At 40.6% G+C, this 26392-nt stretch overlaps 2 protein-coding genes across 2 annotated transcripts; both read left to right on the top strand.

Annotated features, from left to right (window-relative positions):
* Nucleotides 1-7970: 7970 nt before the first annotated feature.
* On the top strand, nucleotides 7971-10244 carry LOC133891524 (small ribosomal subunit protein eS1). The gene is made up of 6 exons (XM_062332251.1): nucleotides 7971-8131; nucleotides 8262-8367; nucleotides 9175-9312; nucleotides 9388-9573; nucleotides 9668-9868; nucleotides 9965-10244. Exons 1-6 carry the CDS (start codon nucleotides 8073-8075, stop codon nucleotides 10061-10063), a joined length of 789 nt encoding a protein of 262 aa, XP_062188235.1. The 5' UTR covers nucleotides 7971-8072; the 3' UTR covers nucleotides 10064-10244.
* An 8243-nt stretch (nucleotides 10245-18487) lies between these two features.
* Nucleotides 18488-21743, top strand: LOC133891559 (uncharacterized). The gene is made up of 7 exons (XM_062332284.1): nucleotides 18488-18679; nucleotides 19482-19556; nucleotides 19689-19788; nucleotides 19875-20482; nucleotides 20718-20885; nucleotides 21084-21194; nucleotides 21313-21743. Exons 2-7 carry the CDS (start codon nucleotides 19482-19484, stop codon nucleotides 21517-21519), a joined length of 1269 nt encoding a protein of 422 aa, XP_062188268.1. The 5' UTR covers nucleotides 18488-18679; the 3' UTR covers nucleotides 21520-21743.
* The last annotated feature ends 4649 nt before the right edge of the window (nucleotides 21744-26392 follow it).

Here is a 26392-nt window from a genome sequence, read left to right as displayed (position 1 = left end):
TTAAAGGTTAACCGAAATGCTTAGCAATGCATAGGTCCTCGGTAGAAGTCAAGTGATAGTTCAACCATTGTTCGTGAGCTTAGAGCTTACTTATGGTTCACAATGATAATGACATGGGATAGATGAGTTGTGAGGATGAGACGAGATATGAGCGACGCTAAGGGTAGGTCGGGAGATAAACCCGAATGCCATATATCACTTGCATCGTTTAATCATCGACCATTGTTGCAGTTAGCTCTTGTACTTTTCGTACTAACTATATGTCGATCTAATGGTAAGATAACCCGATTATCATACGCTGTGTTGACGCTTGTCTTGCGGCCCTATGACACATAAGAGAAAAAAAAGGAGAAGCAAGGTGGTGGGGAGTTGGAGGTGTCCGAGACCCGCTCGCGGTAACCCTGGTGTCATAGGGGCATATGCAAGTGGGTAGTTTCAGGTATGGAAAATGTTGATACTAGTACCCTCTTGTGTGAGCCTGTGTGGTTACGCAAGCCGAATGGTCCTCGAGTCGTGTGGATAAATATGTACTCCCTGGTGGGTATAAGAATAATTCGAATTACTGGGCTCTCAGTCATAAGTATGCTTGTGTTCATTTACAGCAGTTGTAGAGTCACGAATATGGGATAATGTGGTATGGTATGTTAGGATGTGGTTGAGATAATTCTGTTACGAATATGTTTATGGTAGTTCCAGTTACACATAGATTCATATTGAGGATTATAGGGTAGAAAGGTGCATGTGGTTAAAAATAGATGCTCACATATTTGTGTCAAAACTACTTTTGCATATGAACTTTACTTAACCTTATAGCCGATCCTTGTTAATTCATCCAAATGCACAATCCTTGAAGTTGAGTAATTTATATGTACCCAATCTGAATTAAGTCTTGCAAGTACCTTCGTATCACGCTGCTCTTTCAGGTGCTACCGACGTAGAGGAGGTAGTGTTCAGCTACTTTGCACCCGCCGAGGTAGGTGACGGGGATGAGTAGTGCAAACTACTTGTGTGACGTTACTTTAGGGTGGAACCTAAGGGCATATGGCTCCACCTATTTGTGTTGTTAATAGATTTTATCTTTCGTTGCGTAGTTTCTCTTTTTGGCTAGGGGTGATCTGTTTTATTGTTTCACTAGCTCTCTCTTTTATTGTAAATTGTCATAAATTATTAATACTTAAAGACTTATAATATAATTTAATTATTCGCTCTTTATTAAGTTTTATTGTGATGATATATGTTGAAAGGCGTGTGTTCCGACCTTAGGCACAAAACACATGCCAGGACTACCAGAATGATATTCTGGTTAATCATTGCAATTGTGATTATGGAAATAATTGATTTAATAATTAATCAAAATACTATTTGGACGGTTTCTCACACGCAGGCCATCCCGACCTATATAATGACTGTTTTCCAATTATCTATGACATTGTTTTCCTATATAATGTCTCAAAATTCAAAACACTTTGTAAATAATCATAATTTTTTTGAAAAAAGCTATGGTGTGGAGGATGCTATAATCTAGCTCTCACAAAATTTTCAGCACAAAAAATTATTTGTGCAATGAGAAACAAAAAAGACAAATTTTAGTGTCTTTTTCTTATCTAGCCTAATCAAACATTTTTCTTATCGAAGCCCAACCAAACTTGGACCTACCAAATGGCAGCCCAATTACTCTCTTCGGCCTTGCTCGTCTCCGCTTTCCCCTCCTTTTCCACTTCTGCCTTGCAATTCTCCAAGCAATTGCAGTGCAGTGTGGCCAACTACACCAAGGCTAGTCTTATTCCTTCTGAATTTTTCATCTCGATCTATACTCAGTACTGGCTTTACTTGCCTTGTCCATGCAACCATGAACTGTCTTCATATGCTTCCTAAAGGGTACTAGGAAAACATGAAACATTGATGATGGCTTAAGAAATTGGAGTAGTAGTCAATCTCCATGTTGTGTGCCAGAGGAGAATGCTGGTTGTCACTAAGCAAGACAAGCCGGCACCGGTAAGCAAATAAAAGGTGTAGCAAGGAAAGGGTGCAGGGAAGATGACAGCACCAAAGACGCACCAAATGGGGAGACTGTGGAGACTGTTGCGTGAGCAGTAGTGCTTGCGACGAATGTTCTTCCAAGTTCCAACAACTCGATTGGAATCGAACTGCTCACTTGTTGCCTTGTTGGTCGCCACACTCACTAGCATTGGCACTGTTGCATAGTGCGGGCCCATGCATGTAGAGCTGTCTTTGGCATTGTTGTTGTTGTTGTTGCTGCTGCTGCATATATCTTGTAGTGTTCCTTGATCCAATGGACCAAATTTAAGGTTTCAAATAGAATCTCATTCAACTTATGCGCATAAATCGATGCCTATTGGTCACTGCTTGCACCAAATTCTCCACTTGCATTCGCATACACGATCATGCATCAGCAAACACATAGCACAATAGCAGCAGTGGCTCACTCCCAGTTGCTTGTGTACCAAAGAGTTGTAAAGCAAAAAATGTACACGCATGAGGGTTGTCCATTTTTGGTCCTTCAACTATTGAGTTGGTTTAAAAATTGCCCCTTATCTCAGAAACCAGAAATCTTAACTCCTCTAAGTCATGAACCCATTCGGAGCTCGTTTCTTGCACCGTTTTGAGTGGTTTGCGCTGCTGATTGGGACTTGATGTGGCACTGGCGCGCTGAGTCAGCCATCAGAGACATATGAGGGTTGAGTTTGGCTAGTACTAAACCCCCTCCCACTCTCTCTTCCTCTAGGACACCGCTTGTCGTCCCCCGCTGCATGTGTGTCCCGCCATCACATGCCATTGTCAGCATCGCACCATAACCCTAGCTCTCTAATTCTGCCACATCTCTTCAGATCTGTAGGCACCATGGCCAGATCGATGAGCTCTAGGGGTGATAGGTCAACAGGGAGCTCGATTATGAGGCCGCCGCCGCCGATCCCTTACCAAGAGGGACCCTTGACTACAGGCCAGCCATGTTCTGTGCTTGTGGGAAGAAAGCTGCTCGATGCCTATCATGGAGCGACGACAATCCGGCGAGGAGGTACATGACATGCGCTCATCGTCGAGTAAGTTTGAATTTCTAATTCGTTCCTTGAGTTTTGTCTAGCTTTTGTGTTGTCCTGAGTTTGGATGCGCAACCATTGCTCAGGTTGGGGGTTGCTAGTACTGGGAGTGGCTTGACTCGGAGAGCACACCATTTCTTAGACAAATTTTGATTGGTTTGCAGGATGTGGTTCTCGATTTGAGGAGGAAGAACAATGAGCTTAGAGGTGATGTTTTAGCTGCAAATGGAGAGTTCCAGGAGCTGAAGATGAGGCATGGAGAAGAGGTTGCCAGATTGCTGAGCTGTGTGAAGCAAGAATCTAAACTTAGCACTGAGATTGTTGATAGCATTAGTTGGCTAGAGAGGTAGAAGAAAATGCTGATATGTGCACTTGTATGCTGTATTATGATGTTATTTATTGTGTTGACAGCTTGAATCAATGTAATTTACTATCAATAATGAATGTTTAGTGGATATTATCTGAATTCAATTTGTGAATCAATAATTTAATATCAGTTCTGGTAGGAATATATCTCATTGTCAACACTTTAGCGATAATCTTCAAACAGACAAAATTCACACTGTTATCACTGTCAACACTTTGGTGATAAAGCCAAAATTGTCTGAAGAAACTAACCATACTGAGTTCAGATAGATAAGCATACAAATCTATAGAATGTCAATTCAATACATTGCAAGCACTCAGTTCTGGGCACATTACACACATAAAAGCACACGGTTTTGGTAGGATGGATAAGCCAAAATTTATCATTTAGGTATGATAAGCCACATTGGGCACATTACACACATAAAAGCTTGAGAACTAGATCATTGTGAACTAAAAGATGACATAAACCTTAGAGGTGGCTTGGTGCGCTTGCTTGGCCTCAGTTTCTTGATGGGTTCCTTGGCATGGACTTGAGCAAATACAGAACTAGAGATGACAGGAATGTTCACCCTTGAACTTGCTCTGGCTGGTACATTGGCCTCCAGATTAATAGAAGCAGTTCTACCTTGGTGTGTGGAGACTCTGGCTCTTACAGTAGTCCTGACTATCCTCTGGTTTGACATTCCATGCTGCACAAAAGGATGTATGAAAACTCAGTAATTGGTGGATTCTTGTGGCAATACTTACATTCAGTACTGGTACTTATATTCTAAATTATTACTCCAGTCCTCTCTGAGTACAAGATCCCTAATTCGGAGCACCTTCTCTTGCTCTGACTTGATGGGTTGGTGTCTCCTTGATCCATGAAGCTCCTTATTTTGGTTAGAACAGCTCTGCTGTGAAGTAGGGAATGGAACCTAAGAGAGCAATAAATTGTTAAGGAATTTATATTGATAATGAAGATACTTAGTCAACATGAAAGGAATCTACTAATGTAGTGTAATTACCACAACATTTTTTTTCTTGTGCAGCAAAGTTTCCAACACTTGCAGTTGGTGTGTTATGATTCTGTCCATTTCTCTTCTCACAAGTGGACTTGTTGTGACCTATCCCTTTGCACTTCCTACACCTTATGACCGTGCCAACTTGAGATAGCTTAGTAGTAGGTTTGGGCTTCTCTTGAGGCTCCCTGGTTCTGCAAGTCTTTGACCTCGCTGGCATTTTCAGGTTCTTAGGAGCCCTTGGTCTAGACCTATCAGATGTGAGCCAGAAATGCATTCCCTGTATTGGTTGTAAGCAGAACTCATAAGTCTTTCTGTACTCCTCAATTGAGTAGTAGTGTGCAATATAGTCATCAAGTTTGTTGGTTCTCCAATGAATGCATGCAATGGCATGTGGGCAAGGCAGACCAGATAACTGTCAATACCTACAAGAACATGTATTTGTGCTCAAATTCACAGTAAATCTATGCTCCATATGAGTCACCTCAAAAGCATCACTTCCATTGTATATTGCATGGCAGAAAACAAACTCATTGATGCATTCTTTTAGCTTCTTAAAGATATTGGGACATACTATTCCTTTCTAGTTCTCTGCCTTACTCAAGTTAACTTAGATCCTTATCATCACGTTTCTCCTGATCCACTCTAGCATACTAATAATAGGGAGGAACCTTGACTCAACAATGGAGTGATTGAAACTCTCACACATGTTGTTGTCAACTGAGTTACAATTTGATCCAAGTCTAAACCATGCTCTACTCGAATGCTTTGGATCAGTTCTCATGATTATCTCTGCCCCTGTAGGTGTGTCTTCAGCCATCTTTGTCTTATGATAGTTAAAGAGATTAACACATGGAGATTTTGCACATGGAACTTCTTCTGCAACTTCCTGTCCTTGAACTTCTTCCTCAATTTGCATAGATGTGTCTAGCACACATCCTATGCTCAGGTTGTGGCACCCATTTCCCTACAATATTGATTATCCCTTTCTATTGGTCTGAGATGATAACCCATCCTTCACCATCACCTAGCTGTAAGTCCCTAAATAGAATATTATAGAACCAATCCCAAGAATTATTGGTTTCCTTCTCAACAACAGCCCAAGCTACTGGGTACATTAGGTTGTTCCCATTTCTACCCAAGGCACAAATCAATTCTCCAGTGGTATGACCCTTGAAGAAACATCCATCTAATCCAATTACTTTCCTGCATCCTGTAAGGAAGCCTTTTTTGCAGGTATCAAGACAGATGTTCATTCTTTTAAATACATCATATGTGCTATCTAGATGGAGCTTAACAATCACAGTGTTGCCTGGATTGCTCCTCAACAACTCTTCTTGGTAATCAAACAACCTTGCATACTGCCCTTTCATTGAGTCTAGCAATTTGTTCATGATAATGGACTTGGCTCTCTTGCACTTTGATATGCTAACATCAGCATGCATCACCTCTTGCATTGTTTGCTTCATATGCTCAATCTTCCAAGCTGGATTGGCCATGATGGATGTCTCAAACTTTTCTGCAATCATTCTTTATGTCACTACTGAATTATCCCTCCTTGATGGACAACCATGCTTATCTCTAAAAGTATTGATATGTCATCCTTCATTTCTGTTTGTATCTGATAATAGGATGGACCATGGGCAATTTGCCCAATCACATTTGGCTCTCACGCTCTTCAGGTCATTCTTAACAAATTTGATGACTTTCCTTTCAGCTAGACCATACTTCCTCACCATCTTTATAAAATGATCCATTTCCTCTAAAAGTCATGCCTAGCTTGAAAGTAGGAATGGATGCCTTCTTATCATGCCTTGGATACTTTGGCTTACTTTTCCCTAGTTTACCATCACTGCCTTGTTCATCGTAACTATCTTCTTCTTCACTAGATGAAAAATATGAATTATCACTACACTCATGCAAGACATTCGTTTGTTCATCCAGTTGCATTTGCTCGAAGACCTTTTTGGCGATTGCTTCAACATCTTGGGGATCCACATGTATCATGTATTCTCCCTCCTTGAACTTCTTCTTGAACTCCTTATACTTTGTCAATTTCTTCAAAGCTTCTTCATCTTCCTCAGAAATGTCATTATCTCCCGGAAGGTAGTCACTATCACTGCTGCCATTATCAACTTCTTCTTGAACTGCAGATGTTAGAGGGTTTTACAAGTGTCTGGAGATCTAACATTGTTGTCTTTGAACAAGATGGAGATGAATAGAATGACTTGAGAAATGCTATATCCCTCTTTGTTTGTTCTGGTGACATTAGTGGTTGCTCAATAATCTATCTTCCTAAAGCCTCACTAGCCTCCATCTCATTCTCCCAATCACTACAACTGTCTTCTTTATCAGCATCGTATCAGATTCCACTGACTCTATATAAATATCAACGACACCACCATCAGTGATGTAATCTGATATTATCTGGCATACCTTATCATAATAAAACACTCTTAGTCCATTTGACAACTCCTTGCCCGGGAACAACCCACTCAAAAGCACAAGACCAATGTCCTTGTAGTGGTCTTCTAGATATCCTCTTATCTTTGGTAATGACATTTTTATCTCTGTCGATATAGGACATCCCCTCTGAACCTCCATAATACCGCACAATATTACCATTATTGAAAAACTCCCTATTGTACTGAAATCTCACTGCCAACTTATCAAAATTATCCATTCTGTCAACCTACAAGCATATATAATTCACTCAATACTATATGGGACAGTACAAAAGTGCAAGCTCTACCACTAAAACAATCGCACAACAACTTAAACAAATGCAACCAGTAGCTTAAACTACTCAAATCAACAGCTCAACCAGGTCTATTTTATTCAGTTTGAATAGATCGATGAGAATCTTTCCCCAGTACAATATAGTTGCAGCTGCACTCACCTTTTTCCTCACTGAGCAATGTTGATCCGCGCATAACTCCCATGCATTCTCCAACAATGTCCATATTCCGGACCTGCAGCGATCGGATTTGAACGGTGGGGCTACGACAATGATGTTTGGTGGCAGCGGCGGGAGAAGAGGGAAATGGGGGCTAGAGATTTGGGATCATAGGGCAGAACAAGGCGAGCTCGGGCGAGGATTAACAAGGGGCCTCGCGGCTGAATCAGCGCGCCAGTGCCACGTCAAGTCCTAGTCAGTGGCGCAAACCACTCAAAACAATGCGAGAGACGAGCTTCGAACGGGTTCGTGATTTGGAGGACTTAAGATGTCTAGTTTTTGAAATGAGGGACGATTTTTAAACCAACTCAATAGTTGAAGGATTAAAAATAGATTTTTTTTCTTTTTTTTAACCTATCATCTGTTCGAAGGGCGACAAGTGCTTTGGACACTCAGTTGTTATTTTTTCAAACGGCCGCTAAAATTGCTAAATTTGAAAAATTAAAAATTCTCCAGGCTCTACCTGGGCTTTCTTTTGATTGGTTATCGAACTTTGGACACCCAGTTGGGCCGAACGGGCCTCAGAGTTACCTGAAAGCGTCTCCCCACCGCACGATGGAACCTTGGAACCTCAACTATATAGCCGCTCCACCCCGACGCGCAAAAACCTTTAAAGGCAGCGCCGCCAGCCACCCCACGTCCAGAGCGCCAAGCACCAGCGGCGGCGGCGGCGGCGCGGCGGCAGCCATGGCGGTCGGCAAGAACAAGCGCATCTCCAAGGGGAAGAAGGGCGGGAAGAAGAAGACGTGAGTTTGGTCGACCCCCCTCCCCCCACCCTTTTCTCTTCCTTCATCAGATCCGAGGTTTGTTCACTTCGTCTCGCCCATTGGTCTGGTGCCGATCCGTTTCTTGGTGCCTGTGTGTCTTGTCTTGCAGCGTCGATCCCTTCTCCAAGAAGGACTGGTACGACATCAAGGCCCCGTCGGTGTTCAGCGTGCGCAACGTCGGCAAGACGCTCGTGTCCAGGACACAGGGTACCAAGGTCCGTGCCTTTCTTCTTGCTCGCTCTATTGTTTGGGATTTATACTGCTGCTGCGTGTTCTGCGTTGAAAATGTGCATGCTTAGTCGCTTCGATGTATGCATAGAATGTTTTTGCGTTAGTTTGTTAGGGCATTTATTCAGTCAGGTGGTAGGACCTTTGCTGCGCTTGTGCAGCGCGAGTATATATGCCTCTGTTTTTTTGAAGAATGTTGTGGTATGTGTTGATGCGTTGTATGGGTGAACTGATCATGGTGACTCATACTGAGTAAAGGATACGAGGCTGTAGCATTTTATGCAATAGCTTTCATTTAGACGTCGTTCCTGCTTTGCTCTTCAGATAAAATATTATAGTCACAGATGAGCCTGTCTGTATTGAATGGTTCGGTCTTGTTCTTAGGCTGGGAGCAATTGGTGTAAATTTAAGTTATTAAATCGTTAAAATAAAACTATTGGGTGTTTGTATGGCGATCTTGTTGATTTCTGAGGTCCAGTTATGGTTTTAGATTCACTATGTGGTTCTTATGGCCATAAATTTCTTCTTTTGTTAGAACAGTTCTGCCGATTATATTTGGTTTGGTCTTATATTTGTTACTAGTCGTCTTGTAAAGAATCAATACCCGAGTGTCATTATTGGTTAGGGAGCTTTAACAGCTCTTTGCCTTACAGCTGAAGGCAATTAAACTTTTGTAGCACTGCCAATTCCTTTGTAGTTTATCATGTTTTTCAAATTGCAATATTTATTTTAAATTTGGATGTATTTATGATATACCGATTGGCTGAATTTCAGTTTCTTCCTTTTGTATTTAGATTGCCTCTGAGGGTCTGAAGCACAGAGTTTTTGAGGTCTCCTTAGCTGATCTTCAGAGTGATGAGGATCAGGCTTACAGGAAGATCAGACTTCGTGCGGAAGATGTACAAGGGAGGAATGTGCTCACAAACTTTTGGGTAACCATCTCTGGTGCACACAGTTACCACCCTTGTGTTTATATTATGTCGCTAACTGGTCCTTCATCTTGATAGGGCATGAATTTCACCACTGACAAGCTCAGATCACTGGTGAAGAAGTGGCAGACGCTCATTGAGGCTCATGTTGATGTCAAGACCACTGATAACTACATGCTTCGCCTGTTCTGTATTGGCTTCACCAAGAGACGCCCCAACCAAGTAAAGCGCACCTGCTACGCTCAGGCCAGCCAGATCAGACAGGTAACATTGCTGGCTATATCTCATGTCTTAAATAGGCTTGAAACTATATGTTAACCTGCTGTCTCATTACATTTATGCCATTTTTTGTGTGCAGATCCGCCGCAAGATGGTTGAGATCATGGCCAACCAAGCCTCTACCTGCGACTTGAAGGAGCTGGTATCCAAGTTCATTCCTGAAGTCATTGGCAAGGAGATTGAGAAGGCGACATCAAGCATTTTCCCTCTCCAGAATGTGTTCATCCGCAAGGTCAAGATCCTGAAGGCCCCCAAATTCGATCTGGGAAAACTCATGGAGGTAATTACCACAAGCACATCGACTGTGTTCGAATAGTTTACTTGCCGTGATTTGTGCCAGGACTGGTCAATCTAACGCTGCTTGTGACACTCCCAGGTCCATGGTGACTACAAGGAAGATGTTGGTGTGAAGCTGGAAAGGCCTGCTGAAGTAGATGAAGCCATCGTTGGGCAGGAGGTTGCTGCCGCCGAGTAGGGATAGTGTGTATCGCTTATTTTGCTGCCTTTTATGTTTAGGAGATATATTACCACCTTTCTAAGTTCGTGACATGAACTTCCCAGTCAAGTTTTGATGCCTGCATTCCTGAACACTTTGTCGAGACCTATACAGTGTCGGCTTGATTTCGTATGAAAACTGAAGAATGTTTCCAGGGCAACATGTTCGTTTCAGCTAGTATTTCGGATGTAATGCACCACACGGTCTTATATACTCATATTCAAGCATGTATCCATATCCCAGGTACAAACCTTAGCTTGGATCTTGCTGTTTTTCCCCGAGGATATGCAGGACAGCTGTGTATCATTCTGTTAATAGGAATATTGCGTCTTACTATTTCGGTACATGTTACCTGCGTTGCAACAGTTTTACGCTGTCTATTTGGGATAAATTATATACTAACCAAGACAAGGATATAGTAAAGGTTACTAGTGCTAACCAGTTAACCACACGGCTTTTTCTTAGTGAAACCGTGAGGCTTCTGCAGAATATAGTAAAGGATGCTGTGTATCGGAGATCCAGAAATCCCGTCATACCATCCGCACACTATCTAATACATTTCTAGCTCAAATTAAAACTTACGCCTTCAACTGGCACAATTTTCTTAAAAGAAAAGGCAGGGCCATTTGGAGGTACCGGAGGGTTACGGTGAAATTAAGGCAGCGGTAGCACCTTACAAGGCTCGGATCGAGCAAAGAAAAAAATGGCCAGCACACACCCCGTCCCTATGAACTTATCGTGCGACTCCTCTGGACAGCGTCTTCTGTAGTGAGGGCCGTAACCTTGCCTGGTTGCTTTTCCGAATTCTAGAAAATTCTATGGTTCCCTTCTTTCCAAACATTCAACATGATGTAGATCAAAAGACCGTTGAATTCCCTTCTACGTGTTTTGGGTGTCACTTTAGAGGTGTTCTGCCACCATTCATGCATCATACTTTCATGTGCCAGTGTGACGTGTAGGGAGGTGAAAGCGGATGTTAGAGAGCACCTGCAACTGGTCCTAAATAATGAAGAGACACTCGAGGCAACTCGAGGCATAGGTGGGAGACGATCGGCCCCACGCGTCAGCGACGGCGCGCGATGTCAGGGATCCTTGTCTGACATGAAGGACATTCTGCTTGATGCGGTCAGCCTCTGACGCCCAGGTTGTTTGCAGTGATAATTTTGTTTTGAATTAGAGTCCAAACAAAGAATTTGCACTTATGTTTCGTGCATGCCTTTCATATGAGATTTGTATTGAAAGGCGTTACAAAGCTCTTAAATTGTGCTAAATAGGCTGATCTTGCCAAGTAAGTGCCATCAGCTGGCCACCGCTAAGTGATGATATCGGGAGTGTCTAAGGAGAGATGGACACTGAAGTTGTGACCAAATATCTATGAAGTTGGCAATGTAAGTCGATCCCTTTATCCTGCTTGCTACTGCCTATGCTTGGAAGTTACTGTCGACAGGCCAAATGCTGAGAGAAGGCTAGTCGGTAGACGAGATGCTAACATATCTCTCGTCAGCAGTTCGTCTACCGACATGATATTATTTTAGCAATTTCTGAAAAATGCATATTACTTTTACAATTTTTCATTAAATTAATATTATTTTAAAAAAGATTCATATAGAAACATCACGTTTGGCACCAACCTTCATATTCGGATGTCAAGTGTGTCTAGGACACAATACAGTTTGTAGACACGAGGAACTTGAAACCAAGCACCTATCGGCTTTAAGATCCGTGCACTCACAACTGTCACTTTTCTATGTCCTCTAATGCTCGCTTGGGTTCTCTTTTTGTTGTGAAACGACATCCTTTGGACACGATTAACATATGATCAATTAGTCAAATAATTAATATTAACAATTAACCTCATGTAATTAGCAGTAACTAATGAAGGGACACCCGTTGGGGAAACATACCTCCCCAACGGGTGCTTTGTCACCCCTTCATAGCATATAAATATGTCACCACTTGTCATCAATGGATATACGAATTTATTGTTACGTCTCTGTCTTTACTTTCTATTTCTAATACGTTATCATCACTTGTTGCTCTCCATCTACTGCTAATCGACCAACGACAAAGGAAGTTCGACATCCACATCCAGGGTAAGCACGATGGTTTCCCGTCGCTGCCCACTTCATGGAAGCCCTGTACCTTTCATCCCTATGTTGCTGGAGACGGCGATACTCTTCGTCTTGCCTCTGCCGAACCTTCCTCGACGACGCCCCTTGAACCAGCACCTCAGTCTAGGAAGATACGACACTTGTCGTGACCGGACGCCGTCAGTACCATGGCTTCTGCCATGCTCGTCGTCGTAGCCGTGCTCGTCGCACCATGCCACCCTCCGTCCCAGTGCGCAATGCTATCACAGCCTCCCCAAAGTACACCCTGATTGCTCCTCCAATGAGCAATGATGATGTCACACGCACCACTCAAGAGGACACCACCCTGCCTTCACCAACACCCGCTGCTCCCTCCACCGAGACGACAACACTGATTCCAGTGCCCTCTAACACGATGATCTCCCATCGTAATTGGATCTTCAGGATCCATCGCGGTAGGATACTCTTTGGAGCCATGGCAAACTACGACCCCGCTTCTTCTTCCCACGGCCTTGACCATAACATGCCTGCTGAGGACATGACTCGATCCCACGGACCCATGGGCACCATCGCATTCGGTGTCCACGCCGGCAACCGCACCATCGCAGGAGCACCCATGGTTGCCTCCTTCACCGCGATCGGAATGGGATCTAGCCAAGCCGAGGACACCTTGGCATCCAGGTCCTCCTCCTTCATGTCGTCCTTCATCGACTCCAGCCTCGACATCAGGGAGGAGCCTCCGACATGTCCTCCACCTTGGCCTCCACTGATGTTGCGCCGTCCACCTTCGCCTTCGGCACCGACTACGGCACAATGGCGGCACTACGTAGCAATCCAGCCTTCTACACCAACGCGGCCACCTCCGACATCCGCATCGATGCCGCTCCACCAGCACGCCAGCTCCGGCACACTACGACGACGGCGACCCGACTGTCACTCGGGCCTCAAGCGTGGCTCATGGAACCTGAAGGCCCTTGGCCTCCCCTACACCGGTAACTAGCGTGCGCGGCGCAAGCAGGCGGGGTGGAGACACCGAGCTGCAGAAGCGCGTGGATGGGTGGCCGGTGGTGGAAAGGCTACGACGGCCAAGTGGGAGGGGGTGGATGCAAACCCTATCCGCCGCACCCTCCACGTTTTATACGACACGCCTATCCTACCTACCCCGTATGGGCCGAAAGGTCGAAAAGGCTTCAACCCAGGTTAACTTGGCCCACAGGCTAGTAAAGACCGTTTTGTAGAATCCCCCCTAGTTTCCTAACAAATTGCAAGATGATTCAACTAACATTATTGTGTATCTAGTACTTTTCATGTTTAGGCCCTCAGTGTTTACAGTAATTGCGCATTGTATTGTTTACTATTATAATTTAGCATTTCAGACCCTATTTTTTTGGAATTTGTGTGATGTTCAATGTGTTTGCTTCATACAATCCCTATAACATGTTGTTTTGTTAACGACCAATTTAATTTTGCAATTGAGAATTTTTTTTCTTGCAGAATTAATATTAATTCAAAAAGAATTAAAATGCATAATCAAATTAAGGGATTACCTCAATTTGATATTTGAGAAATACAAGGCAATGGATCTATGTAATCTACTGCATATTTGCAGATTATCCACCATTATTGTGAGGCCTATATTTTGTCAACTTAAATTAATGATTACCTTCAACGTGTTCTTCCAAATATTATACTTAGCATAACATAAGGTAATAAAAATATAGACATCTACTAACAAATACCAGATTATGCCTCCTACTACTGTGAGATCTACACCATATTCGGTGATTATATTCAACGTGTTAGCTACATAGTTTGAGATCTACCCTATGTATTTCAAGTCTCAACTTGACTTTACAAAATTTGCATTATTTACAGTATTACTATGATTCTTCAATTTATCCAAAGTGTAAATTCATTCAATTATTGGTAATTTTTGTAGGACAAAATGTCCAACGTCGAGTTTGACAGACTCGAGTTAGATGACCAAAACTATCTAACTTGGGCAATAAACATGAAGATAAGTTTATCGTCCCGTGGACTAATAACGGTGATTAATCCTCCTCAAGAAGGACATCTGCCACATCTAAACCAAATCAGGTATGAGTCTCTCTACTTCATAAGGCACCATCTTCATCTAGATTTAAAATCTGAATGCTTGATGGATGAGAATCCATACGATATATGGAACTCGCTCAAAGCGTGTTATGAACAACAAAAGGCAGTCATTCTGGCTGAAGCTCAAAGCTAGTGGTCCAACATTCGCCTCCAAGATTTTAAGTACATTGGAGAGCAAAACCATGATGTTCACAAGATCTACTCTAAGTTGCTATTTTGTGACAAAACTCCCACAAATAAAGAGAAAATTGATTTTTTTTGTCTACAATACTTCCTGCCCATAGGGTATTGCAACAACAATACCGTACTAGAAATTACTAACACTATTCTGAATTAATCCATAATTTACTTAAGGAGAAAAGCATGATGAACTTCTTTTGAAGAATCATCACCAACGCCCAACATGCACTGCTCATTTACGTGAAGTTAATTCTAATATTCAGAATACCACGATGTTCGACAGCAACAAACACCGTCTAAAGAACTCCAAAGGCAACAAGAAGCACAACAAGAAGCAGAAATTCCATACACCCAACAAGGGGGAAAGCATTTCCAAAAACAACATAGACAAATCTGAAATTTGTCATAAGTGTAGTTGCTATAGCCACACAACTAAGAAATATCACACCCCTAGACACTTGATTGATCTATATCTCAAGTTCGTTGGACGAAGCTGACCAACTCAAGACGAAAGATATGAAGCGCATTTCAATCTTCAACCTGACACCACTAGGAAGGCCAGTTGTTCCCAAAGCGTTCATCCAGAACCGGACAACGACGTCACTCTGCAGCAGCAAGAGGACCTACAGAGCATCGACAACATGATCATGTAATTTGCTTCCAACGACTTGTTTAGAGACTCAATTAATCTCTCAATTAATTAGATATTATTATATCTATATCCTACATAGTGTTGTAATAGGTTGTTGTCATCTTATACTATATTATATATTCCGATGATGCATCAGCACATTGATACTCAATAAAGTTGTATGTATTCTATATATCTATAAAGAGTTTCACTTTAAATTCTCTATTTTTCTATATATAGATGTTTACGGGGGGACAATTTGATGGAAGAGGAAATGTGCTTAATAGATAGCTGTACCACTAACTCTATACTTAGGGAACCAAATATTTTTAAACTCTTAAAAAGAGTAAATGAAATATTATAACAATAGTTGGACGCGATGCTATGATTGTTGGCTTTGGCTGTGCTATAATCACACTCCCTATGGGTACTCAAATTATAATCAATGATGCACTATTGTATTTCGATTCAATTCGTATCCTACTAAATTATAGAGATATCCATCAAAATAGTTTTCATATCGAAATACATAATGACAACAAAGAGGAATATCTCCTCATTACCAAAAATAACGGATATGTTAAACAATACTAGAGAAAATTCTCTCTATATCTTCAGGATTATACTATATATATATCAAACCCGTATCACATGTTGTATACAAGGTAATTTTCCAGAATGTAGACACATTCCAAATATGATATGATCACCTTGGTCATCTCGGTATCGAGATGATGCAAAAAATTATCAGCAATTCAATTGGTCATGGCATGAATACTGCCAAATTTCCATAATCCTCGGACTTTGTGTGCACTTCATGTGCCACAGGGAAATTGATTTGAAGGCACTCTTACCTTAAAATCCGAGTTGAACCACTCAAATTCCTTGAACGCATTCATAACGATATATAAAGTCTAATCCAACTATTATCTGGACTGTTCAGTTACTTCATAGTTCTCATTGACGTATCTACACGATGGTCATATGTGTGTCTTTTTTCCACATGAAATCATGATTTTGCCAAAATAATTGCTCAAATTATTAAATTACGAGTACATTATCCTGAATATAGGATACAATCCATTCGAATGGATAATGCGGTTGAATTCAGCTTACATGCTTTCGATGATTATTGTATGGTCCTAGGAATTCAAGTCCAACATTCAATACCATACGTCCATACTTAAAATGGTTTAGCTGAATTTCTCATCAAAAGAGTCAAGCTCATCACACGACTATTATTACATAATTGCAACTTACCAACCTCGTGTTGGGGTCATGCAATCTTACACACTGCTAACTTAATTCAATTGCAATAAACTACATATCACATTGCTTCCCCGCTATAGTTAGGACGTGAAAATTCTCTTAGTATTTTTCATATGCGAAAATTTGGTTACGCTGTATATGTACCCATCTCACCACCGCAGCATACATCAATGGGTCCACATAGGAAATTAGGGATCTACGTGTAGTATAACTCTTCGTCGATCATAAAATACCTCAAACCCCTCACAGGGGACATATTTACATTCCAATACGCTGATTGCATATTTGATGAGGATCATTTCCTGGGATTAGGGGGAGATTTCAAGTACCAGAAAGAATGTCAGGAAATCAATTGGAATGCCACATATATTTCCTCATCAGATTCACATACTCAAGAATCTGAACTCCAAATTCAGAGAATTATAAATTTGCAACATATTGCAAATAACATGTCAGATGCATTTACTGATAACAAAGGTGTCACTAAATACTACATTCCTGCTATGAATGTGCCTAAAAGAGTGGAGATACCAAACAAAGTTACTCAACTTCCAAATCAAAATAAGAGGGAAGAAGTATGATAAAAAAAAGAATAAAGCTTCCTACAAGCTACCGCGAATGCAGAAGAATCCCTCCTCCGCAACAATAAATGCAAATCAACGTCATGTTGAATGACATCCAAGGCCTATGGATATTAAACATCCAGTGGATAATCAACATCCACGTCCCAGCTCAAGCGTGCACACAAATATTGATATTGGGATATCGGAATATCCTGACTCTATCGTAATGGAAAATCATAATGGGTCAGAAAGAGTAGATGAAATTTTCATCAATTATATTGATTCTGAAGAATCATTTTACCGAAAGAATATAATTATCGACACTTACTTCTCCTCAAAGATTACAAACAACCTTCATAATGATCCAAATCCTAAGACCATAGCAGAGTGTCGCAAGCACTCAGATTGGTCACAATGGAAGAATGCAATCTAGGTAAAATTGCGCTCGCTCTCTAAAAAAGAGGTACATTAGTAATACCTACTACTCGTAACATCTTCCATGTGGGATACAAGTGAGTTTTTATCCGCAAATGGAACAAAAATAACGAGGTGGTGTGATATAAAACGAGGTTTGTAGCACAAGGGTTCACGTAGAGACCTGTCATTGATTTCAATGAGATATATTCTCTAGTAATGAATGAAATCACGTTCCGATATCTAATTTCTTGAAGGTTCCTGATGGAATCAAAATTCTGAATATATTGCCCATAAATTGTTCTATCATCATGAATTGCAAAATAATGGAGAGATAGAAATCTTGTAAACTAAATAATATGATAATCTCACTAATTTATTCACTAGTTCCTTACCAACTTCTGCATTCTAAACATGTATTCACGGAATTGGTACACGACGACTACGAGATTTACAAGGTTCAGGAGGAGTTGATCCCTGAATAATAAAATGTTCATATTATATTACATTCTTTTCCTTTATGAGTTTTTCTATACAATTTCTCATATAAGATTTTTAATAAGACAATATATATCTTATTTCTCTTATTTTTTCAAGAGGTTTTTCGAAGATTTTAATATGATCTATAGACCATAATTATTATTCGCTAACTCACTAATAAGTTTTTCCACTCTAGGTTTCTCATATAAGTTTGCTGCAATAAGGCAATAACCAATATATACCATATCATTTTTTTCTTTTGAATTTTAAAAGTGTTTTAATAGCATATCAGTATATTATTTTTTTCTCATATTTTGTCACAGGGTTTTGAAGAAGTTTCAACCAGAAATTTTTAAATTAGATAATTGATCAAGAAGGAGTATTGTGAAATGATATTCTTTAAACAAGATTAACATGGGATCAAATAGCCAAATAACTACCATTAGCAGTTAATCTCATGTAATTAATAGTAACTAATGAAAGAACACCCGTTGAGAAAACCAACCTCTCTAATTGGTGCTTTGCCACTCCTTCACAGTGTATAAATATGTACACCATTTGTCGTCAATGATATACGAAAATTGACTGTTACTTCTCTGTCTCTATTTTCTATTTCTAATACTTTCTTCCCTTTTCTCCGTGCTCCAAAAATCACGGTTGGGGGGGGGGGGGGGGGGTCCGTCCTTGAGCTGCGCTGCTGCCGCATCCCTAAACGGCTAAATCCACAAAGGCGACGGCAGTAGTAAAGCGATAGAACCCGAGTCCACCTCTCTCCGGCGATCGCTGGAGACAGATACTGCCGGAGCCACCACAGGTGGCCCTCGTGCGCTGCCTGCCTTCGCCACCGTAGCAGGTCAGTTCCCGAAACTCACTGCTTTCCCCATCTTTTTTTTGTGGATTTTTGTTTGATATGCTGCCAAGATCTCGTGAAATAAGATCGCTTTGGTTAGAGAATCAGTAAGCAATTGATAGGGAGGATCTTTGTTAGGTAGACCTTTACAAGTTTAGGATTTGAGAAAGTGGGTGCTCGCAAGTCTGGGATATGTCTTTCTTGCATCTGCTGCTCCCAAAGTTCCTTCCTTATTGTGTGAGGTGGTGAGCTGAGCTGATTGAGCTGCAAGCGTGCCCATATATTTTCAGCTGGATGCTTATCAATTTCTGTAGGTGCGTTTAAGTGAACCATGAAAGGTTAATTTGCTCCATTTTCGCGACAGGATCGTCATTTGCTTTTTCGCCTTTTGTGTTCTTAAAATAGGTCTAATGGTACGCTGCTCCAAAATTTACATTTTGTGGTAGTTGTTTTGATCTGTTCTGACCAATTTATCCCCTGACCACAAATATTAGCAGCATCTTCCAATCTGACAACGGGCCATTGACTAATGTACCGTGTCCATTGTTGTTAGTGAATCTATTCAGGGGCAGGGTTTTCGCATGCTCTAGTAAATTTCCAGTCCACAGCTTTCTGCTTTTGTTTGCAGTAGTAAACTGGTAATTGGCTATGACATATGATTGCCTGACGGTAGTTTTGGTAATAGTGTTGTAGTAATAAATTTGCTCACCATGCGTGATATCATAGGGTACTAGATGTCATTTCAGCTAAGCTATGACATTTATGTCCATGATTCTTAGTGGCTTGGGCTTTACTTGTTCTGCAGATGTCTAGTAGCTCCAATGGCCACTATCCTGCTAATGGTGCAAATGTTCTTCATAAAAGAGAAAAAAATAAAGAGGTATGCGTGATCCTATATATCATGTAATATTTTCAGATGTTTCGCATCTTACCTGAATAATGTAACAAACGGTAAAGTTATGTCATTTATTTGTTGAGAAGTTTGGCTCAGTTCGTAGTATTGTTAATGCAGAAAGTACAGCTCAACAAAAATGCAGCTTCTAGGGCCTGTCAGGACAGGCAATATATTGAGAAATTGGAAACAGAGCTGAGGAATTGTTATCAGGAAATTGGTATGTACTAGTAATTTTTCTGTTCTCATTGGCCTGGCTACTGTAAATTCAGTTACTTCAGCAGTCTTTGCTGATTGCAAATGCAGACTATTTGCAGGATCAGTTAAATATACGGAACGTTGAAGCAAACATCATGGGAGAGCATATTCACAGCCTTGAGCTGAAGCTGACTGAACTTGAAAAGTTTCCAGAAAGAGTGAGAGTTATGGACAATGAGCTGATAAGATCTGATTCTCAGTGCTGGCTTCTGATGGAAGAAGTTCGATGTAAAGAAGAGGAGTTGCAAAAGGCAGCCTCACAAATAGAGAATCTTGAAAGTGCAGCTTTAGATTCACAATGCGAAATTGAGGGCTTGAAACTTGATTTAACTACTCTTGAGCAGAGACTATTTGATGCCGAGAGCTTTGCCCAACATGCTGCTGAGCACAAAGCTAGGATTGATAAACAATTGGGAGAACGTGAACTCCAGCTGCATGAGGCACAAAAAAATATTGATCAACTTGTACTAGAGAATAAGCAACTGAAAGAGTTGTTGCCTGTAAGAGCTCCTAAACGATCCCCTTCTACAGCTGGGGAGCAACTTGACAAAGCATTGGAGAACGGTGGCCATGCAGGATATGAAAGGGATAATGTAGTTCTTGAAAGGATGGCAAAGCAAAATGAAGAATCTGAACTTCTAATTGAGCAGCTCAAGGTAAGGTTGTTTACTGCATGTACATCAGAGTTTTGGCATAAGCTCTTAATTTGGACAAGCGCCATCCTTACTCCTAAACATGTTCAAAAATTAAATTATTCTAAATATATTGTGCTATAGTGCATGACTTACATTCAGACTAGGATAAATTGAAGGAGCTATCTATTTTGCTGGTTCTTACTTGAATACAACTTCCCCTTTTCTTGTGTAATTTAAGTATTGTACTGTTTGTTAGGAAGAACTTCGAGAACAGAAGTTAAAGGCAAAAGAGGATGCGGAAGATCTCACTCAAGAAATGGCTGAACTGAGATACCAGATAACAGGCATGCTTGAGGAAGAATACAAGCGTCGATCTTGCATTGAGCAGGCAGCTATTCAACATATTCAGGAGCTGGAGGCTCAGGTAGTGATATAGAACTTTTTTCACATTGTGTAACTGCACCCAAAAATATAGCTGCAGATGTTGCTGAAATTGTTGTCCTATTATTTTAATTTTGAATTTAACTACATAATTAGTAATGAAATAGATGCATCTCCATATCAATGACTTTCTTGTCCGGTTTCTCTTACATTTCTGTTCTGTTCCTGACGTCCGAAACAGGTCTCCAAAGAGAAGAGAAAATTGAGTGGGGCACTAAAGCGATTGCAGGAATCACATGAACTAGCCCATGCACAAGCTATGGAGATTAAGAAGTTGAAAGATGCTTTAGAGGTATGTGCATGTAGGTGATAGCATCCCATCTGAGATGAGTTACTCTTTACGGTGATCTCCCAACTTGATACTAGTCGCTTTGTCGTACTGATTAACTTTGCTTATGTATTCATTCTAGAGGTTTAACTCTGCGGTGAACCTCGGGACAGTTTGCAAATCTTGCTCTTGCGGGTTCTGTGCAATGTTGATAGAGCTGTCTAATTGCTCAATTGAAGGATCATCTGTTGCCAGATCTCCCAATGCAAACCATATTGATGAGAACTCACGGAACCAGCCGCTAGTAGAGTGGCGTCCTGAGGAAGCATCAGATGGTGACGGCGGGTAGAAAGTTAGAAGGCCAAAAAGCATGTACATTCGAGTGTGCAATTGTTGTAGATAATTCTTTGTATCGCCATTTCTGTCTGTAAATGCGTATGCATTTGTTACATTTAGTTAGCTGTTCGGTTTTCCAGATTACTTTTCTAGTTTCCTATGGGAGTTAAGCTCCGATGGCAGCAAAAATGTAATTTGTAAAATTTCACTTCTGTCATGAAATTATTTAGCCTGCAAGGATGTGCCGTCTCCATACAAAGGGTTTTTTTTTTGTGAAGCGAAAGATAGGCATATATCTTTATTCTTATTGACATTGTCAATCAATGAATCAGATGATTCCTTCAAAAGAAAGGGCAAGGCACATAGAATAAGGAGATAAATTAGGGTTTTCTTCAACCCCTAGAGGAAAGGCGAACCCTTGGAAGTATTCTGATCGCACCAATGCTATGGAGAAAGTTCAGGTTTGTGTCCGTGTTTGGATTCATGCAGGCTAAAGTTGGGGCACATTCACAAACTGTTAGAACCGTTCATATCACACTTGCTTAATCAACAGTGCTGCTTTTTTACAGAGATAAGAGCTAGTATACACTCGTCATTTGACGTATTGAGTACTAACACTCATCTAAAAACATCTATTGCGGCTACTATTCGATTAAAGTGAGAGTAATTCTAGTAGTTCCGATATATGAGTCTGATATATGAGTCAACTAAGTTTAAGATCATATTATATACTGTTTACAACAAAGTTTTATCACAAGATATGATTAGAGTGCAAATGTTTAACTTATATTACATACATTGTTCACCATATCAGTTTCTACTTCCTATAAGAGTTTTCATATGCAGCAGAAAGTATTAACAACAAAAATCAATGGCATCATCGCCCAAAAGACACCACCGAGATTAGCTCGATTAGACACCCTCTACTCCTGCCCATCGCCGGCATCGACAGGATAGAAATATATATACACTAGTTTGTCGTCACCTATAACAACTTAAGGGCATCATCCTGAGTACGAATGTACTCGTAAGACTTACACAATATGGATATATAGTAGTCCCGACTCCAAAGATAATGCATTTAGATGAATAGCAAGGAAAAGACTACAAGTTAAATTGATTAAGTGAAAAAACACTTTAATCAACATAATGACCTAAAGAACTAATATTGATCGACAATAATCAAAACCTCTAAGAATTTAAACTTGCTCAACTCCAATAAGCTTCAGCAGATGCTTCTCCCGTAAAGCCCACATACTTTCTATCCCACAAATTGAACGATATTCTACGATTGATGTCCAATGGATATTAAGTGTGCTCATGACTAAGAGCGTGACAATTCAAATTGATTTTACATCATATAGATGATTACTTCTTTACCCACACGACACGAGATCATTCGGCTTATGCAACCAGCCACATCTACTCAAGGGGTACCCGTGACAACCTTTCCCAAATCAGTCCCAATCGTTTGAACACGCGCCTGTAGATGTGGAGGTTACCTAGGTCTACTCCCAGCAGCCTAGATACCTCTACAAGCTTACGTGCTCACACCATAGACCAGAAAGCCAAAGGGTTACAATAAGATAAGGTATTAGGCTCATCCTTATCATATTCAGATATATGGTAGCACAGAAAAATACTTAAGTTAACGACACCAACGATTGGTGCTTAATCAATACAAACGACCTATGACACTCGGGTCTCCTCTCTTTCATCTCAATCTCACCAATTCATTATCCCAACTTATTATTTTAGTGATCATAAATAAGCCATATAGCTCACGGACAATGGACGATCCACCATCCGACTTCTAACGGTGACATGTGCATTGCTAAGCATGTCACATTTAACTTTAAATCAGACATTGATAGGATCAACAACTTTGTCAAGATAGGTACTATATAACAAATATGATCTACCCACATTCCTGACATTACTCACTAAAACATGTATATATGCCACGTAGCAATATCTAGCAAATTGACTAACAATGCACTAAAATATAGAAGAAATATGATAGATTCTTGTCTAGTTCTTCATATTTTTCACTAACAAAATCCACTGGTTCGTCATCGGGTTCAAGCACATGACTCCGAAACGTCGTTTTCTAATTAAACAACGATGCATCGCAATGAGTATGGATGATATACGATGAAAGATACTCCGTGATGCATGACAAAAATAGAGATACAATGCATCATGTCATGAGTTTATAGTATCAATAATTTCTTAATTTAGGTTATTGTTAATCGTTTAACATTTTTTCTGAATTATTTAAGCTTAAACCAAGACTTAATATTAAATAAAAACTAATTACGTATAATATGAGGGAGATTATTTTTAATGAATAGGGCATAAGATAATAAGATTAACAAGATTGGTTTCACCAATTTTGAACTTACCAATAATTAATTAAGAATTAATGAAGCTTAAACATATCTCATTAATTATATGGATTTCGATACATATTGCATGGCTCCTAGAATTTTTAACATGTAGAGCATGATCATACGAAGCTAACAAAATTAGTTTCACTATTTTTGGAGCTATATCTTAATTTCCTATGCATTCTACAATCTGTAAGCTAATTTATCAGTGCAACGAATAATCAATTTCTCATTTTCCTGGAATTTTCCGAATACTAAATGCCCTAAACACTTTTTGCACTAGGGTTTATTTACCCTAGCGGCTGCCAGTGGGCCATGTCGGCTGACCGGGTCAACAAAGCCTTGAGACTATGGCCGCATAGTGCAGTCATGGTCGACAGCTCGCTTACCCGCACCGGCGGAGAGCGGCGGCCACTTCTGCGTGACCAAGGTCATACACAGTGAGGGCGCAACGTGGGGAGCCATTTGAGGCACACGGCAATAATCGTACCATAGTGGCTCGGTTCGGCACACTGACGGTGAACGACAGCCTAATATGCCCAAACGAGGGCACCTAAAGCATCTGCTCAGGCATGTGAACTCGACCGCGTCGGAGCATGGCGAGCGGCATGCGTAGAGAGGTGGCGACAGTTCAGTCATCGTGGTCGACAGCACCGGTGACGGGCTCAAGACGAAAAGGCGCACGCAAAAGATCAAAGGGGGGGGGGGGGTTTCCGACGATGCTCACTGTGAGTTCAGCTAGGGTGGAAAGTGAAAGGACAATGATGTCGCATAGAGGGGGAGGGGTGAATAGTCTTTTTTGCAAAAGCTTATCCTCTTGTTTAATAGTTGGTCTAAACTTGCAGCGAAAATAAACTAACCGGTTTTTTTTTCACAAGTGAAAAACCTAAATATGTTAGACTCAACTAGTGCACAAACACTCTATACAAATATGAAGGCTACAACCTAAACTTGAAGAGGAAATAACTAATATATTTTTCACAAGTAAAAAAATTTAAATATGTTAGACTCAACTAGTGCACAAATACCCTATACAAATGTGAAGGCTACAACCCTAGGGTGACAAAGATTATTCGAATCTAAAAAGATATGCCAGAAGCTCTAATCGGATGCTTTGATACTATTCATCATATGTTCTGATACTATTCATTGATGTTGTTACTGTTCATTGGATGTTTATATAAATATAAATATAATATCATGAAATTAATTCAATACACATACAAGCAATTTAATCAACATAATGCACAAAGACTAAGAAAATACAGAGACAAATAATTTGTTATCGAAGTTCGGATATCCACCGATATCTTACGTCTCCGTTGAGAAAGCTTGATCACACTTGAGTCGGGTCTCTTTCAACCCTTTTCCTCACGAAATGGTGAGTTCCGCTACCACTTATAGGCCTCCTCACAATCTTCACTTGAGGAGATCGCCGGTAATCCACCACTAAGCCGTCTAAGTGATGGTGGTTTTCAAGAGTAACATACTCCCGAACTCGCGTACGATCAACACCAAATGCTCAAACACACGTAATTAATACGCCAACCGTGGGCTACCAAAGCACCATACTTCTCTCTCTACCCACTAAGCCACAAAGGCTTTGGATATTACAAAACAATCCTATAGAGAGAAAGGAATCACTCAAAGGTGGAACACCAAATTCCAACATCTATCAAGCATTTGCAAGTACCAGAAAAATACCTTCAAACCCCTAGATTTGCCCCAATACAAGGAGGTAAATGGGTATTTATATCCTACTCTGAAAAAAAGCTAGCCGTTAGATAGACTATGCAATGATTAGAACTTTTGATACTTCAAATTCCAATGGTCAGATCTGGTAAAAAAAAATACATTGGAACATTTGATGCTAGGATCGGGACATCTGATCCAAAACCAACTCAAACCCGAGAACCCCATGTTTCTAAAAATCGGATATTCTGACATATCGGAACATCCAAAATCACATCGGAATATCCGAAATCAGCACAATTGATCCTCTGAAAAATACCGATAACTTTTGGTCCTGATGTTCGATTTCGGTGATCTCAGACTCTATGAAAATCTTATTCAGAGGGCTACATATCCCTACTAAATTCATGATCTCAACCACATTGGATCAAAACTAGAAACACTCCAAAAGTCGATTTGGACACTTCCACCCATTGCGTAAAGCTTAATCCCCCAAGATTAAACTAGATATAATATGAAACATATCAAACACCACTAAAGCTCGGTCACAACTACTTTTCGCCACTAAGATTAACAACAACAAAGGGTTAAATGTAAAAGACCTTTTAGATAACCCACACTCATTAAATGAACTTTCAACACAAACGCATCCCGCACTAAGCACATGGTTTGAGCACTCGACACAACAATCGAGCAACTCTTTCAGCAGTCCCTCTTGATAGTACAACTATCGATCTTATAATCCGGTCTTCTACCAAACTCCTTGAGACTGGCAAAACTAGAAAACATATCCTAGTTATATCT

This window comes from Phragmites australis, chromosome 14 (assembly GCF_958298935.1).
Source record: "Phragmites australis chromosome 14, lpPhrAust1.1, whole genome shotgun sequence".
In the NCBI taxonomy this organism is placed as follows: domain Eukaryota; kingdom Viridiplantae; phylum Streptophyta; class Magnoliopsida; order Poales; family Poaceae; genus Phragmites; species Phragmites australis.
This window is presented reverse-complemented; position numbering and strand designations above follow the sequence as displayed.

Excerpts from the sequence above, each read along its gene's own strand:
- LOC133891524 (XM_062332251.1), top strand. The coding sequence starts at position 8,073 with ATGGCGGTCGGCAAGAACAAGCGCATCTCCAAGGGGAAGAAGGGCGGG. Across the intron at positions 9,313-9,387 it reads ATGTGCTCACAAACTTTTGG|GGCATGAATTTCACCACTGA; the intron begins GTAACCATCTCT and ends TCATCTTGATAG. Across the intron at positions 9,574-9,667 it reads AGGCCAGCCAGATCAGACAG|ATCCGCCGCAAGATGGTTGA; the intron begins GTAACATTGCTG and ends TTTTGTGTGCAG.
- LOC133891559 (XM_062332284.1), top strand. The coding sequence starts at position 19,482 with ATGTCTAGTAGCTCCAATGGCCACTATCCTGCTAATGGTGCAAATGTT. Across the intron at positions 20,483-20,717 it reads TTCTAATTGAGCAGCTCAAG|GAAGAACTTCGAGAACAGAA; the intron begins GTAAGGTTGTTT and ends ACTGTTTGTTAG. Across the intron at positions 20,886-21,083 it reads TTCAGGAGCTGGAGGCTCAG|GTCTCCAAAGAGAAGAGAAA; the intron begins GTAGTGATATAG and ends CGTCCGAAACAG.